The 13,405-nt window shown below is 41.1% G+C and overlaps 1 protein-coding gene across 3 annotated transcripts in view; it reads right to left on the reverse strand.

Moving 5' to 3' along the window:
- triob (trio Rho guanine nucleotide exchange factor b) overlaps positions 1–13,405 on the reverse strand; it is a 110,068-nt gene that overhangs the window by 22,277 nt on the left and 74,386 nt on the right. For all 3 annotated transcript variants that reach the window (XM_060871255.1, XM_060871254.1, XM_060871256.1), the window contains 3 exons: positions 12,901–13,043; positions 11,929–12,028; positions 9,114–9,357 (listed from right to left, as the gene is read on the reverse strand). In XM_060871255.1, the coding sequence (XP_060727238.1) occupies positions 9,114–9,357; positions 11,929–12,028; positions 12,901–13,043 (487 nt within the window). The remainder of the gene's footprint in view (positions 1–9,113; positions 9,358–11,928; positions 12,029–12,900; positions 13,044–13,405) is intronic.

Consider the following 13,405-nt stretch of genomic DNA (forward strand, 5'->3'; position numbering starts at 1 on the left):
AGTGCGCATCGGCTCTGTGGATGTACAGTACAGTAAATGGCTTATGGATTAGTAATGAGAACCCACGATATTCTAATGAACCTGATTGGATGTAAAATATAAACAAATATATCCTTCAAACCACAGACATCCGGACCAGGAATAAGACCAGGAAAAGCAGCATATTAATGATTAGGATTAGGATTATTATTATCATCATATTATCATCCATGTGGTGCTGCACAGCACAGTGAACACTGATCTGGATTTATAGCTGCATTGCACACTTGACAGTTTAAGGTCTGTAAAAAAACAGAGGCTGACGTGACAATACGTTTTCAGCTGTTGTAGCCTGTGATCTGAAACATTGCGTTGACCTCTGTAACAGCGACCTCTGAACTGACACACACACACACACACACACACACACACACATCTGCCACAATACAAATGAAACCCATTGTACAGAATGTCACATGCACTTATATTCAGCTCGAGGTGAGTCAATGCCATCATGACTATTATAACATTACACACTGTTACACTGAGCAGCGTTTATTTTATACCGAGCAGGATTTTATGCCGGATTACAGCATCACGTTATTCTGCAGTACAGCCGAATGCTCAAATCTGATGATTCATCTCAAAATGCTGATTTATTTCCTGTAAAAGCAGCTCTCAGTAGTTCCAAAGGGAAGATTTATATTAATGGGCTTTTTCCTCATACTTTTCTTTTACAGTGTACTTTTATGTCAGCTGCCAAAAAAAAAAAAAAACAATTGGGGTAAAAAGGTTTCTATGGTGACACGAGATGTTCATTCACTGTTTATGGAAATAGTCTCTAGTGCATGAGCTATAAAGTTATAAACTTCAATCACCAACACATTTAAGGTCTGTGCGTGTGTGTGTGTGTGTGTGTGTGTGTGTATCTGTGTGTGTGTTAACACCTAGAATGCATCAAAGTACGCAAGAAAAGGGACGTCATTCAGTCCCGTCCAGAGGTGTGGCCTGATATATGCAGTGACCTGAGAAACAAACGCCTCTATTCATATCTGTGTTAATGAGCGCTTCTTCCATCCGTCTGCTTTAATTCAGCAGGAACCGGTCCTTTTCAGATGCAGGAAAGAACTAAAGGACAGCTACGTATATTTCTCATAACATTGGATTTCCGTGTTCCAAGCTGATCGCATTTGAATGAAACCTACCACATCTCGAAGCTATGTGATGTACGCTACCAAACGATCTTTATACAGTTCATGATTAATAATAACGTAGCTAGATGACATTAGAACATAACAAGGACGCAAACATCTCCGTAATTTGTCTTCAGAACACTTATAAACAGATGAGATACTAATCTGTGTTTCTTTCCCTTAGCTTATGTGTTTTGCTCTACAAACAACCTATCAGCTAACATTTTAAATATAAGCAAAATAGCTGCTAAATTTCCATTACCAAACATTTTGGTAAGTGACAGAAGCTTGTCCATTTATACTATTAGCTGTGGAGGTTAGATAGATAAAGGTCTTGGATTTCCCCCTTATCATACTTAATTATCAAAGTTTAGCAAAAGTTTTCATCAATAGGAAATGAGTTCTCAATTTGAGGACCAATATTATCAAACTCTGTCTTATCACTTGAGTTAAAAGTCACTCATGATCTTCACTCGACCGATCTCTGTTCACGCTGACGTCAGTGAAGCAATAAGTGTTCAGACACTCAGACAGCTGGTATCTGATTAAAAACTGAGTTGAAGATGCATATCGTCGCTGTCGGGCGGAAACCTCGTATGTCCAAATTTGGTCAAATTCATATTTTTTCACATATCGATGCTATTGGTCAGTCCCCACGTGGGTCTGTTATTTTTACAAGTTATTAACCAATCTAAAGTCTTGAAAATAGCTTGAGCACAAATCTCATAACTCCATTGGACACTTCAACTGTCCACCTCTTCCTCACTCCGTGGGAGAGCTTCACGGCATATTTCTCCTCAAGAAGAGTCGCAACGAATCAACACGTCTTCTGAGGTAAATGTCTTCAAAACACTGGGCTCAAAGAAAAAAAAATCTTGACCCCCGCTAGTTCTGGTGCTCGTCTGAGGACAGGAATTTAGCGCAAGACAATCCACTGCAACGAGGACTAAACCCTGTGTACTGCAGATAAGGTACGGCGTTTTTTTAATGTCCTGAAAAATAACGGTTTTGGAGATACGAGGATTCGTCTGACAGCGACGATATATTCATTTCACTAAGATAAAGCTTTTTCAGCAACTCGATCAATTTACACTCCTAGCAAACATTTATTAAACATCTTTATTCCGTCTGAATGTGTTTATCGTTGTTTGTTTGTAGGCAAACACCAAGACAAGATTAGAAAGCAGACAAAATACTGTAAAAACTTGTTTTGTTGTTGTTTTTCGCTAAAATGTGTTCGTCAAGCACAGATGTCGGCTTGTAGTAATTCAGCCGTAGTAACATAAAAATCTACAGACTTTCTTTCGCTGAACACCTTTATAGAAAAGCGTGATTAGTGAGTACAGGGAGGTTTGACAGACCGAGTACTGATGCAGGACCAAACATGGATCCATTAGTTATGTTATATTTAACATAACTGGCTAATTAGCTGAAGTGATGTGTGTTTCTTCAGATCTGTCCTTTGATGAGGACTGACCTCCTTTGAAGTCCCTGGTTTAAAGCTTCATGTTAACATGATGCAGGGACTTGTCCTGTCTGTTCCACCTCGATTTATGAGGTAGTCAATAGTCATGACACATTCTTGTCCTGTGGGGTGTGAAAGAAGGTCAGGTCCTTAGCAGTCTTAAATCCTTACAGTCTCTCAATTACACAAAGATGTCTGCTTCATTTCCTTTGGACTTTCCCAAGACAACCCAGCACATCATGCTTGAGTGCAACCATTTTAATCCTGACTTTAGTGTTCTCTATGCAAAAGCAGAAGAGCAACCCACGATGCATCAACAGACATGACCCAGTTACTTAATCTGTGAGCCGCAAATAAACAAGCATCTGTGACGTTGATTTATTTCGTTGTTATTTTTTTATGTTGCCTTTAAATAAAAAGAGAAACTGCAAATGTACGATTTTCCAGTTACTGCCAAACAAATTGGTTTGTCTGAGAATCGCTGCCAAACTTAGTGTAAGTGCCACAAACAGAGATGTAGAAAGCAATGCAAGGAATGTACCATAGAGCCCCTGGAGGTACTTCAAGCCTAACAACATGCACAACAATAGTAGGTGAGAGCGTGGGGTATAAACGTAAAAGAGGGTATAAATAACTGCATTTGAAACTGATAAATTCAAAATAAACTTCTATAAGAAAACCAGGTTCCTGTATTTAGTCATCAGGCCAAATAATAATATCAAGAACATTATTAAACACACCAATGGCAGAAGATAAATTAAGAAATAATTACTCTGAGCTGTCACGTCTATGGTACTTACCCAAATCCAGGAGCCAGACCTTGCAATTTTCAGTGTGTCCACTCGTAGATTTCATATGATACATGGGACTTAAGGATAAAAGTGAGCTCAGGCTGTGTGCCATGCTCAAAAAAGGTGTGTGTGTGTGTGTGTGTGTGTGTGTGTGTGTGTGCAGTGTCTAGTAAATGGTTTAACGGCAAACTGAAAATCTCCTGTCACAACGGATGGAGCATTAAAGGAAATGTGAGAGCGAAGTGAAAGAGTGTGCTGAGTGTAGAAACTAAGGGAGGGAGGGAAGGAGGGAGGGATAGAGAGAGAGAGAGAGAGAGAGAGAGAGAGAGAGAGAGAAAGGAAGGGAGGGAGGTAGGAAAGGAGGGAGGGAGGAAGGGAGGGAGGTAGAGAGAAGGAGGTAGTTGCTGAAGGAAAAGAAGATAAGAAGAATGGGAAAGGAAAAGCAAGACACTTTTGTCCCTTGACGGAACTTATTTTATTATTATTATTATTATTATTATTATTTTATTATTATTTTATTATCAAATATTAAAAACTTATTATAAAAAATCTCTTTAATATCTTTGATCCCAGATCCAATGTGCTTGGATTAATTGACCCCTCAGGAAGGTTGAGGTTGAACCAGATAACACTGTAGTGTAGATGAAGGTTTTCTGGACATTACAGTATAAAGTATATTTGTTTCAAAGAATGTTCCATTTGCCAAATTTTCTAGATGTTCTGAGATCATTGGTAGAAGTTCCCACAATGTTGTTACAAAATTTTAAGTTATAAGAACCAACAATGTAAAGAAGAAAAAAATTCTAACAGGCAAAGAGAGAAAGATGCCCACAGTCCAACATTCTTGGGTCAATCGCTCTTGACAATCAATCAAAATAAATGACATTGTCAATCACTGCTTTAGCTGTAAAAGTGCGGTTTGTTATGGTTTTCTGTACCAATGTAGCAATGAGTCCAGAATCATAGCTGCGTCGGCTTAGGGGCATCTCTGAGGGTAGTTCCATCATGTTCATGGGAACATTACTCTCTCTCTCACTCACTCATCTTCTACCTCTTATCCGAACTACCTCGGGTCACGGGGAGCCTGTGCCTATCTCAGGTGTCATCGGGCATCAAGGCAGGATACACCCTGGACGGAGTGCCAACCCATCACAGGGCACACACACACACACACACTCTCATTCACTCACGCAATCACACACTACGGACAATTTTCCAGAGATGCCAATCAACCTACCATGCATGTCTTTGGACCGGGGGAGGAAACCGGAGTACCCGGAGGAAACCCCCGAGGCACGGGGAGAACATGCAAACTCCACACACACAAGGTGGAGGTGGGAATCGAACCCCCAACCCTGGAGGTGTGAGGCGAACGTGCTAACCACTAAGCCACCGTGACCCCCGGGAACATTACTTAGTACAGTAATTTATTAGTACACTACAGAAATGTTACAGTCTTTTGAATACTTACTGAAGTTCTTTCTTAGCCAGACGGCAGGTTGCTGAGCACTAGACTGGGGTAAGACTGGCAGGTTTGGGTAATATCAGGTCACATCAGCATTTTACCTACACAGACAAGTGCCTCTCTGATGAGTGATGGCAGTGATTAGTGCAGGAATATAGTAATGGCATAGTGAGGAATACAAAGGTCTCCTTGTTAGAGGGTGTGTTTGGCTGGTTCCAGTGCCTGGGCTGGGGCCAGTAGGGCTTCTTCCTGTTGCTCAATGAAGACACACAAGGCTCTTTTGCCACTCCTTCCAGCACCAATCAAGATTCAGGGAAGGATTCGGCTTTGGTTCCACAGAGCGACTAGCACGAATCACAAACTGCTACACAACAGCTGTCAAATAGGACAGGACTATTTGATATTTCACATCTATGGGCTGTCTCTTTTTACATTTTCTATAAATACTTACTGTCCCTTGCTAAGAGATTGCAACGTGTGACCTTTCTCACGACTGGAGTCAAACGATATACAGGCTTTCTAAGATGGAATGAGAACCTGAACCGGGGCAACGTTAGTTCTCTGGTTCTGCAGCCGAAGGCAGGAGTGATTCAAAAGTAAAAGATAAAATTACACGTTGAAATGCCTTGTATACTTTCAGGGTTGTAAGGTGGTTGTCAATTATGCAGACAAGTCATGGACGGCTTCCAAGGCCGACAAACACTTCCAGAGATTCCACGAGTTCTTTGTTGCATTTTACAGGTGTGATATTTGTGAAACTAACCGGCACCATCATGACTTTACTCAATGCTTAATCTTCAATGCTTCTAGTCCACATGAGGTAAAAACCCTGTAAGACTCCACTGATATAAAATCCGTTTAAAATCCTTCCTTACTTTTACTTCCTGTGGCATTTATTTTTTATTTTTTTTCATACGACTTGGATCTGTGTCTTAATACCTTCCTCCAGGACTCTTTTTCGCCACGGTGTTGAGTTTCTGGATCTTTCCATTAGTCTTTCCCCCAAATATGGCATACATCAATATTAACTGCATTCATTTGTTTACTGTGTAATATTATATGTCTGAATACATTCATTCATTCATCTTCTACCACTTATCTGAACTACCTCGGGTCACGGGGAGCCTGTGTCTATCTCAGGCGTCATCGGGCATCAAGGCAGGATACACCCTGGACGGAGTGCCAACCCATCACAGGGCACACACACACACTCTCATTCACTCACACAATCACACACTATGGACAATTTTCCAGAGATGCCAATCAACCTACCATGCATGTCTTTGGACCAGGGGAGGAAACCGGAGTACCCGGAGGAAACCCCCGAGGCACGGGGAGAACATGCAAACTCCACACACACAAGGTGGAGGTGGGAATCGAACCACTAAGCCCCCTCTTTTACATATGAAATACAAATTAAAATCAGATATTCTATAGTTATCGGGAAATTAGAGGGTGGCAAAGTACAACTATGGGACAACTATGGATCTGTCTTTATATTATTTCATTATCTTTTAAAATCTTTTATTCACTAATTAACTATATATATATATATATATATATATATATATATATATATATATATATATATATATATATATATATAGAGAGAGAGAGAGAGAGAGAGAGAGAGAGAGAGAAAAACCACATCATACTTCACAACATACCCAGTGAACAGAAGGGAAAAAGGATGAATAATGATCTAACATGCTCTGCTAGAATATTCCTATAAATGGGAAACAAGCTCTTAGTCAGACCTTGATTATTTTCCACATTGTGTTCTACAAAGAATAGAAATAACCTTACTCGCAATAGCTTCATTACAATGACAGTCCAGTCATCCCTTTAAAGCCTACGCTTGGTAACCGTGCCAATGAATGCACCTGACTTCCTCTTTGTTAGAAAAGCCTGAGCAAGCAGAGTGCTTTACACGATGTACTGACTCACCGACACGACAGTACACCGCTCTAATCGTACTGGGACATGTGGTTTATATAAAATGTGCCATTCTGTCTTTTGACCTTCTGGATTGTCAGAAATACCCTGGAGCCATTTGATGGATGCCGCAGGTTGCCACGTGACCCAAAGTCTTCAGAGTGTACTACAGTGATGAATTATGACTAGGGGTGAGACTGGCGTTCTTTTCTGTATAATAGCGTAGTCTAAAAATTTCACAAATTCTGGGTATTGTGTGTATCAGTGACGTTTACTCTGACTAATGTAAGAAATTACAGAAATTGCACCCAAATTCCACTCCAAGGTTCACATCTAAAAGAGCTAAACAGGTTTAAACCCTAACCCTAAACAGGTTTAAGTACCATAAGGTAATACGTTTAGGACTCTAGAAGTATAAAGTTGATTCAGTTATAAATATGGGAGCAGGACATTAAGCATCACCACGAACAAAGGGTCTACGTGACTGCGATTACCATTTAAAGTGATCACTTGGTTAATAACAATGATAACAATACCAAGACAAGGTGTACGTGACCATGATTAACATTTAAAGGTGTACCCCAGTGATTTGGGAGACATTCAGTTCTTAAACTCAACACACATTCAAAGTGGAACTTCATTTAAATTACCAAAAGGGGAAACAATATAAAATGCTTGAGCAGGATTTGCTCAGGGTTCTTATTGGCTCCGACGAACCCAAAGTACGTCATGTATTTTGTCACTGCTATGCTGGAATAAACTACTTGTTCTTCATTAAGATCTTCAACATCATCGTTTTATTTTTACACTACGCATTTTTTATTTCTTACACTAAGGTAAGACGATCAACATATCTGGAATGACTGTCAGTTTATCAGTAAATCGCTGATATTAGCTGACGGAAGCCCTGTCCCTTGCCCCGTCTCACACACTTTCCGGTAGAGTTGCTGGACATCCTCGATCTCTGTCGAGTACGATTTGCTGTGAAATTTCAGACTGTGAAATGAATCCATCAGAAAATGTTCATGTAATTACCTTTAGACAGGTAGTGTTAATGTAAAGCTGTGTTCTTTTTACTGTGCATCACAGATTTCACGGTTGCCACTACCTCTAATTCACACCTCCAAACACTTTCAGACTTTACAGCTGATAATATTGTTAAAAATCCCAACTCAACTCCCTTCCTTTCCCCACCCCACCCCTAGCAAGCAGGAATAATTAACATCACACAAACTCTTTTCATGTAAGACATACAGTACAACATACACCAAAATCTACTGATCCTAAGTTTTAAACCTACACTGAATTAACAGGCAACTGAAGGTTGGCATTCTGAGTCATCCTTGAAACAGCTGGAATCCTCCTACACCAGTAAGGACCTGTCTGTGTGGAAAGCCCCTGAGGGCAGGGAATGAAATACTTTCTCATGACTGGACCATACAGAAGCCATTCTAGGGTCAGTAGTGTGGAACATCAAACACCACAAAGCTGAGTCAAGAAATTCATCTCATGCCAGCTTTGATAAAATGCCAATAAAGCAAGGGGGAGTCCACAAATGTCCTGTGTGGCTGCTGGTATTGATGCAGAAGCAACACCTAAATGTTAATCAAAATCTATGGGGCTTTTTACACCTGGTCACTTCATGCGTTTTCTGTGATCAGATATCTATCCGATGGTAAAAAGACCAGGTCTAAATGCCCACAGAAACGTTTTGGAGACAGATATAAATCTGACAGTACAAACCCCTTCAGGAGGAGGTCTGGGACGTGTTTCAGATGAAACTGGACAGGTGTAAATGAATGTGGTTGTTCAAGCCACATACGTCAGCTCTATACTCCTCCCAAACAGAAGTACGTCACTCAGGTGATCTTTCACACAGGCGTCTCGTCGGGTCTTAAAATGTGCTGCTGCTGCCAGTGAAAACGCAGCAAACAGTAAACGCTGTTTTTTGGAACATAAACGTCGTAACCAGTTTTTTCTTCTTCTTTTTGATCGCGTTCTGAAAACCGCACACACCAAAATGTGTTCCGTTTCAATTACCCCGGAAATGAGCTAAAATATATTAGCATTTCGGGCGGGAGTAGAAAGATCGGATCGATATCCGATTCGCCGAGACTTTGAGCATCAGTACTTTGAGGATAAGATTGGACAACCTGGCAACCCAAGCCTGAAGCCCATCATTTAGAAACATATACATTGAAATAAGACAAAAACGTTTAAACAACCCTTAATCAATCCCAGCAACTGAACATGACTCACTCTTATTAAAATTCCATCCATCTTACCTTTATGGTTGAAGATCCCCTCCATCTCCATGCTGCTGCGAGAGTGGGCAATGCAGAGCATGACGCTGGGTACCAAGCCTTCCTGGGTGGGCGAGCGGTCGGTAGTGCGCACCAGGCACCAATCAGGTTTGTCAAGAGACCTCTCCAGGACCTCCACGGTCTGACCTCGCTTCACACTCAGCTCCGAGCCATTACTGGCCATGAAGTCGTGGATGACCACAGTCAACTCGCAGCCACCAGACAGCTGTGGAAGACAGTGAGATTCATCACAACTTATAGCAAGAAATGTTGCAGAGGGAGATCCAGGTTCAGTCCTGATCTCAGGTTAGTGTCTGTGTGGAATTTTGAACGTTCTTGTTTGCGTAGGTTTTCTGCACGTTCTCTGGAATCTTCCACCTCCTACATGTAGGTAGGCGCATTGGTTACTCTACAGTACAGTACAGTACAGTATACTACCCCTTGGTGTGACTGAGTGTGTATACGGTGCCCTGTGATGGACTGAAGATCCATCCATGTTGTTTTCCTGCCTTGCACTCAGAGGTCACAGGAGAGATTCTGGGTTCACAATGACCCTGAGGAGCAGTTAGAGAAGATGAATGAATGATATATGGATCATATATTAAGATATCTTGGATGCCTGTGGCTTTAGAACAAAACTAAAGAGGCAGGCAGTGGACACCATGCATATCCAGGCTGGTTATGGACTACAGTTTTGATAAGCAGGAAATATGATTTTTGATGGGTACCATGTCCAACCTATACAGCATAGGCTCAGAGGTGTTGATTGAAAAAAAAATCTTCATCATTTCCTCTTTTAAAAACAAAACCATATTACAAATTACACCTTATAGCATAATGAACTATAATTCATTCATACTGTATACAATCCCAGAATCTATGAGCTTATCGAAAGCAGCAAGTCATAAGACCGGTTTATTTAACATGGACTGCAGCTGTACAATAAATAATTTGGTAAATAATAAAGACCAGATGAATTAAACAAAAAATATATCTGTCAATCAATTTGATTCATTTCAATTGATCACAAACACAAACGATTCAGCGTTTGAGTCAATCACATACCCACTGGTAGTGTGGCATAGCCAGCGAACAGAAGAGGTGTGCCACAGATGCTGAGCTTCTACACTCCATATCTTCACCTTCTGTGTTCCACATCATATATAATTCAAATCCTGTCAGCTTTAATATCTACCCTTATACTCCTTAGAAGTAGTGACAGACAGCTAAACACAAAAGGAACACAGCGTTCCTCTCCGTCATCTGCTCTCGCTGCCCGGTCCTCCAGCATGCTGTTGGAGGCTGATGACGCTTCTCAGCGTCGCCGCAGCGACAGCGTTGCACGCTTCCCAAGACGGTAGAGCCATTTAAAGGAGCGGGAGACTAATTAAAACCGTGCGTCTGTGACGTACACGACCGGCTCTGACCTTTTCACCTCGTCACAATGTGTGTTGACCGGTGCAGCACTGATACGGTGTGTCTGTGTCGCATTACTAATTAAACACTTTTAGAGTTGTACGGATTCGTGAAGACGTTCACAGAGTGTGTGTCTGTGTATGAATAGTGCAAACAGACCTCACTACTCAGACCTGGTGCTCTTGTTACACAGCACATGATCAATACAGACATCTGCATGTTACAGTATTTAAGCTTAATTCATTCCTTTACTTTCATTTTTGGGTTGAGGTGATTGTGAGTCAGTGAATCTGATCGTTTACAAATGAGATGTTATGTTTGATTCAGTGAATCATTTTGTTTATAAAAAGGATTTAATGTTTGATTCAATGAATCATTTTGAATTTGATGAATCATTTTGTTAAAATCAGTGTTTTTATCAGAGAATCGTTTTTTGTTTTTCCAACATGATTCATTGAGTTATTGTATACTTTTGTCCATGACCGAGTGCAGGTTTTGTTCATGAGCTAAACACGTACAAATAAAATTCTCTCACATAATTCTTTTATTCAGGAAGAAGAATCATTTTGTTCATAAACAAGCTTCGGTCAGTGAATCGTTTTGGTCACGAAAACGATTCATTATTTGATTATCATTCTGGCCATGAACAAGTTTCCTTGTGTGAGTCGTTGAATCGGTTTGTTCACTGTTTGAATCAGTGAATTCTTTTCTTCATGAAAAAAGGTTGTGAAGTGTGTAGAGAAATGTGTGTGTTAGATTTGCAGAAGCCAGTAATTGTTATTGATGTGTGTGTCTAGGTGTGCATTTAATTAAGTTTGTGCAGACAGGAAACTGAGTGTGTGTGTGTGTGTGTGTGTGTGTGTGTGTGTGTGTGTGTGTGCTGGATGGAAGGCTTGCGATGGCGATCGGGTGACAAAAACAAGTCTGTGGGAGAGGCGAGCTGAGCCAGAGAGTGGGTGGAAGAACGTCTGTGCTGTGAGGAGGAACTCCAGCGACGGCAGCAACTCCGTCTCCAGGTGCTCAGCTCGCTAACTGACTGCAGCTTGGTATATTATAGGAGCACGCGGACATGTAAAGGACTAAGTCACCTTTTAGCCCAATAAATCTAAATTATCTTATGGTGTAGAAATAAGATGTGTCCATGTTACAGAGATGTTTGTGCCTGCACTAAATCACGCTGTAGAATATGATATTCATGTGACTATGAGTTTCTTTGCTAGCATGAGTGACGCTCAAAGAGAAACACAATGATATAAACAGATTTTGGAAGCTCATGCACATCAAGAGTTCCTTTTCTTTTTCTATGTTTAATAATCCTGTGATAAATCCATGCCGGTGACATCGTTATGTTTCAGTTTGGTGGGTGTGTCTTTGCTCTCACCTTGTCACTGTCCAGGGTGTTCTGGGAGGTGCGGGATGCGATAGAGATCGTGTCTGGCTGGCTGCTTACGTCACCCTGACTGTCAAGCTCCTCCCCTTCTCTGTGATTGGTTAAGATATGTGTCCGTCAGGAAGAAGAGATCGGTCTCAATGTCTCATATAATTATTTCATATATTTTCAGATTTTATATATATATACCCATCTATCTATCTATCTATCTATCTATCTATCTATCTATCTATCTATCTATCTATCTATCTATCTATCTATCTATCTATGTCTGTCTGTCTGTCTATCTGTCTGTCAAGCCAACTGTCAGTCTATATCTATATATCTCTCTTTATGCAGCTGTCTATCACTTTACCAGTCTCTCTCTCTCTCTCTCCTCTCTCTCTCTCTCTCTCTCTCTCTCATTGTATTTTGTACATTAATTTTTCACTTGTACATTGTACATGTAAGTGAAAGTGTTTTCGAGTTTTCTTGTAATTACGACAGGATGTTAGGACGTGGAGTTGTGTATCTATTTCTCCTTAGATACAGTAAAGGCAGAACTTGCTCTCTCTGTCTTTATCTCTCTCCCTCTCTCTCTATGTCTTTCTCTCTCTCTCTCTCTCTCTCTCTCTCTCTCTCTCTCTCTCTCTCTCAACTCTGTCTCTCTCTCTCTCTCTCTCTGTCTGTCTCTCTCTCTCTCTCAACTCTGTCTCTCTCTCTCTCTCTCTCTCAACTCTGTCTGTATCTGCCTCTCTGTCTCTCTCTGTCTCTCTCTCTCTCTCTGTCTCTCTCTCTCTCTCAACTCTGTCTCTCTGTCTCCCTCTCTCTCTCTCAGCTCTGTCTGTATCTGCCTCTCTCTCTCTCTCTCTCTCTCTCTCTCTGTCTCACAGATCAACATACGTCTCTCTCTCTCATTATATGATCTGTCTGTCTGTCATTCTGTGTGTCTGCGCCTGCAGGGAGACATTTAAATTATTGTACCTTCGTCCCTTCAGTTTTGCTCCCGTGGTGGTCTTGGGGATGTGGATGGGTTCTTTCAGAGCCCCTCGCAGATGAATGGTACGTTCCTGAATCACCTCACGCACGTGTTTGATCCACTCCTGCTTATTCTCAATGCTGGAGGCCTGTGAGGGCAAATTGCACACACACACACACACACACACACACACACACACAAACACACACACAAACACACACACACACACAGACCTCCTCAATTTACTATATCAACTTAAGTGGTTACATAGGCATATAGGTCCATCATAGCATCACAAGTGTGTGTGTGTGTGTGTGTGTGTGTGTGTGTGTGTACACTTGCATTTTTATATGACTCATCATCAGTCTTAACAGGCCTGTAGCCCACGCAGACACACTCGTGAGTTATATAATCATACAGAATGATGTACAAATGACTCCTGAAAGTTTTTCAGTCCTGCTAATGTTAACAAACACAAGGTTCCTGTGTTAGCGTATCGGCCCCCGAAAG

Source organism: Tachysurus vachellii, chromosome 5 (genome assembly GCF_030014155.1).
Source record: "Tachysurus vachellii isolate PV-2020 chromosome 5, HZAU_Pvac_v1, whole genome shotgun sequence".
NCBI classification, from domain to species: domain Eukaryota; kingdom Metazoa; phylum Chordata; class Actinopteri; order Siluriformes; family Bagridae; genus Tachysurus; species Tachysurus vachellii.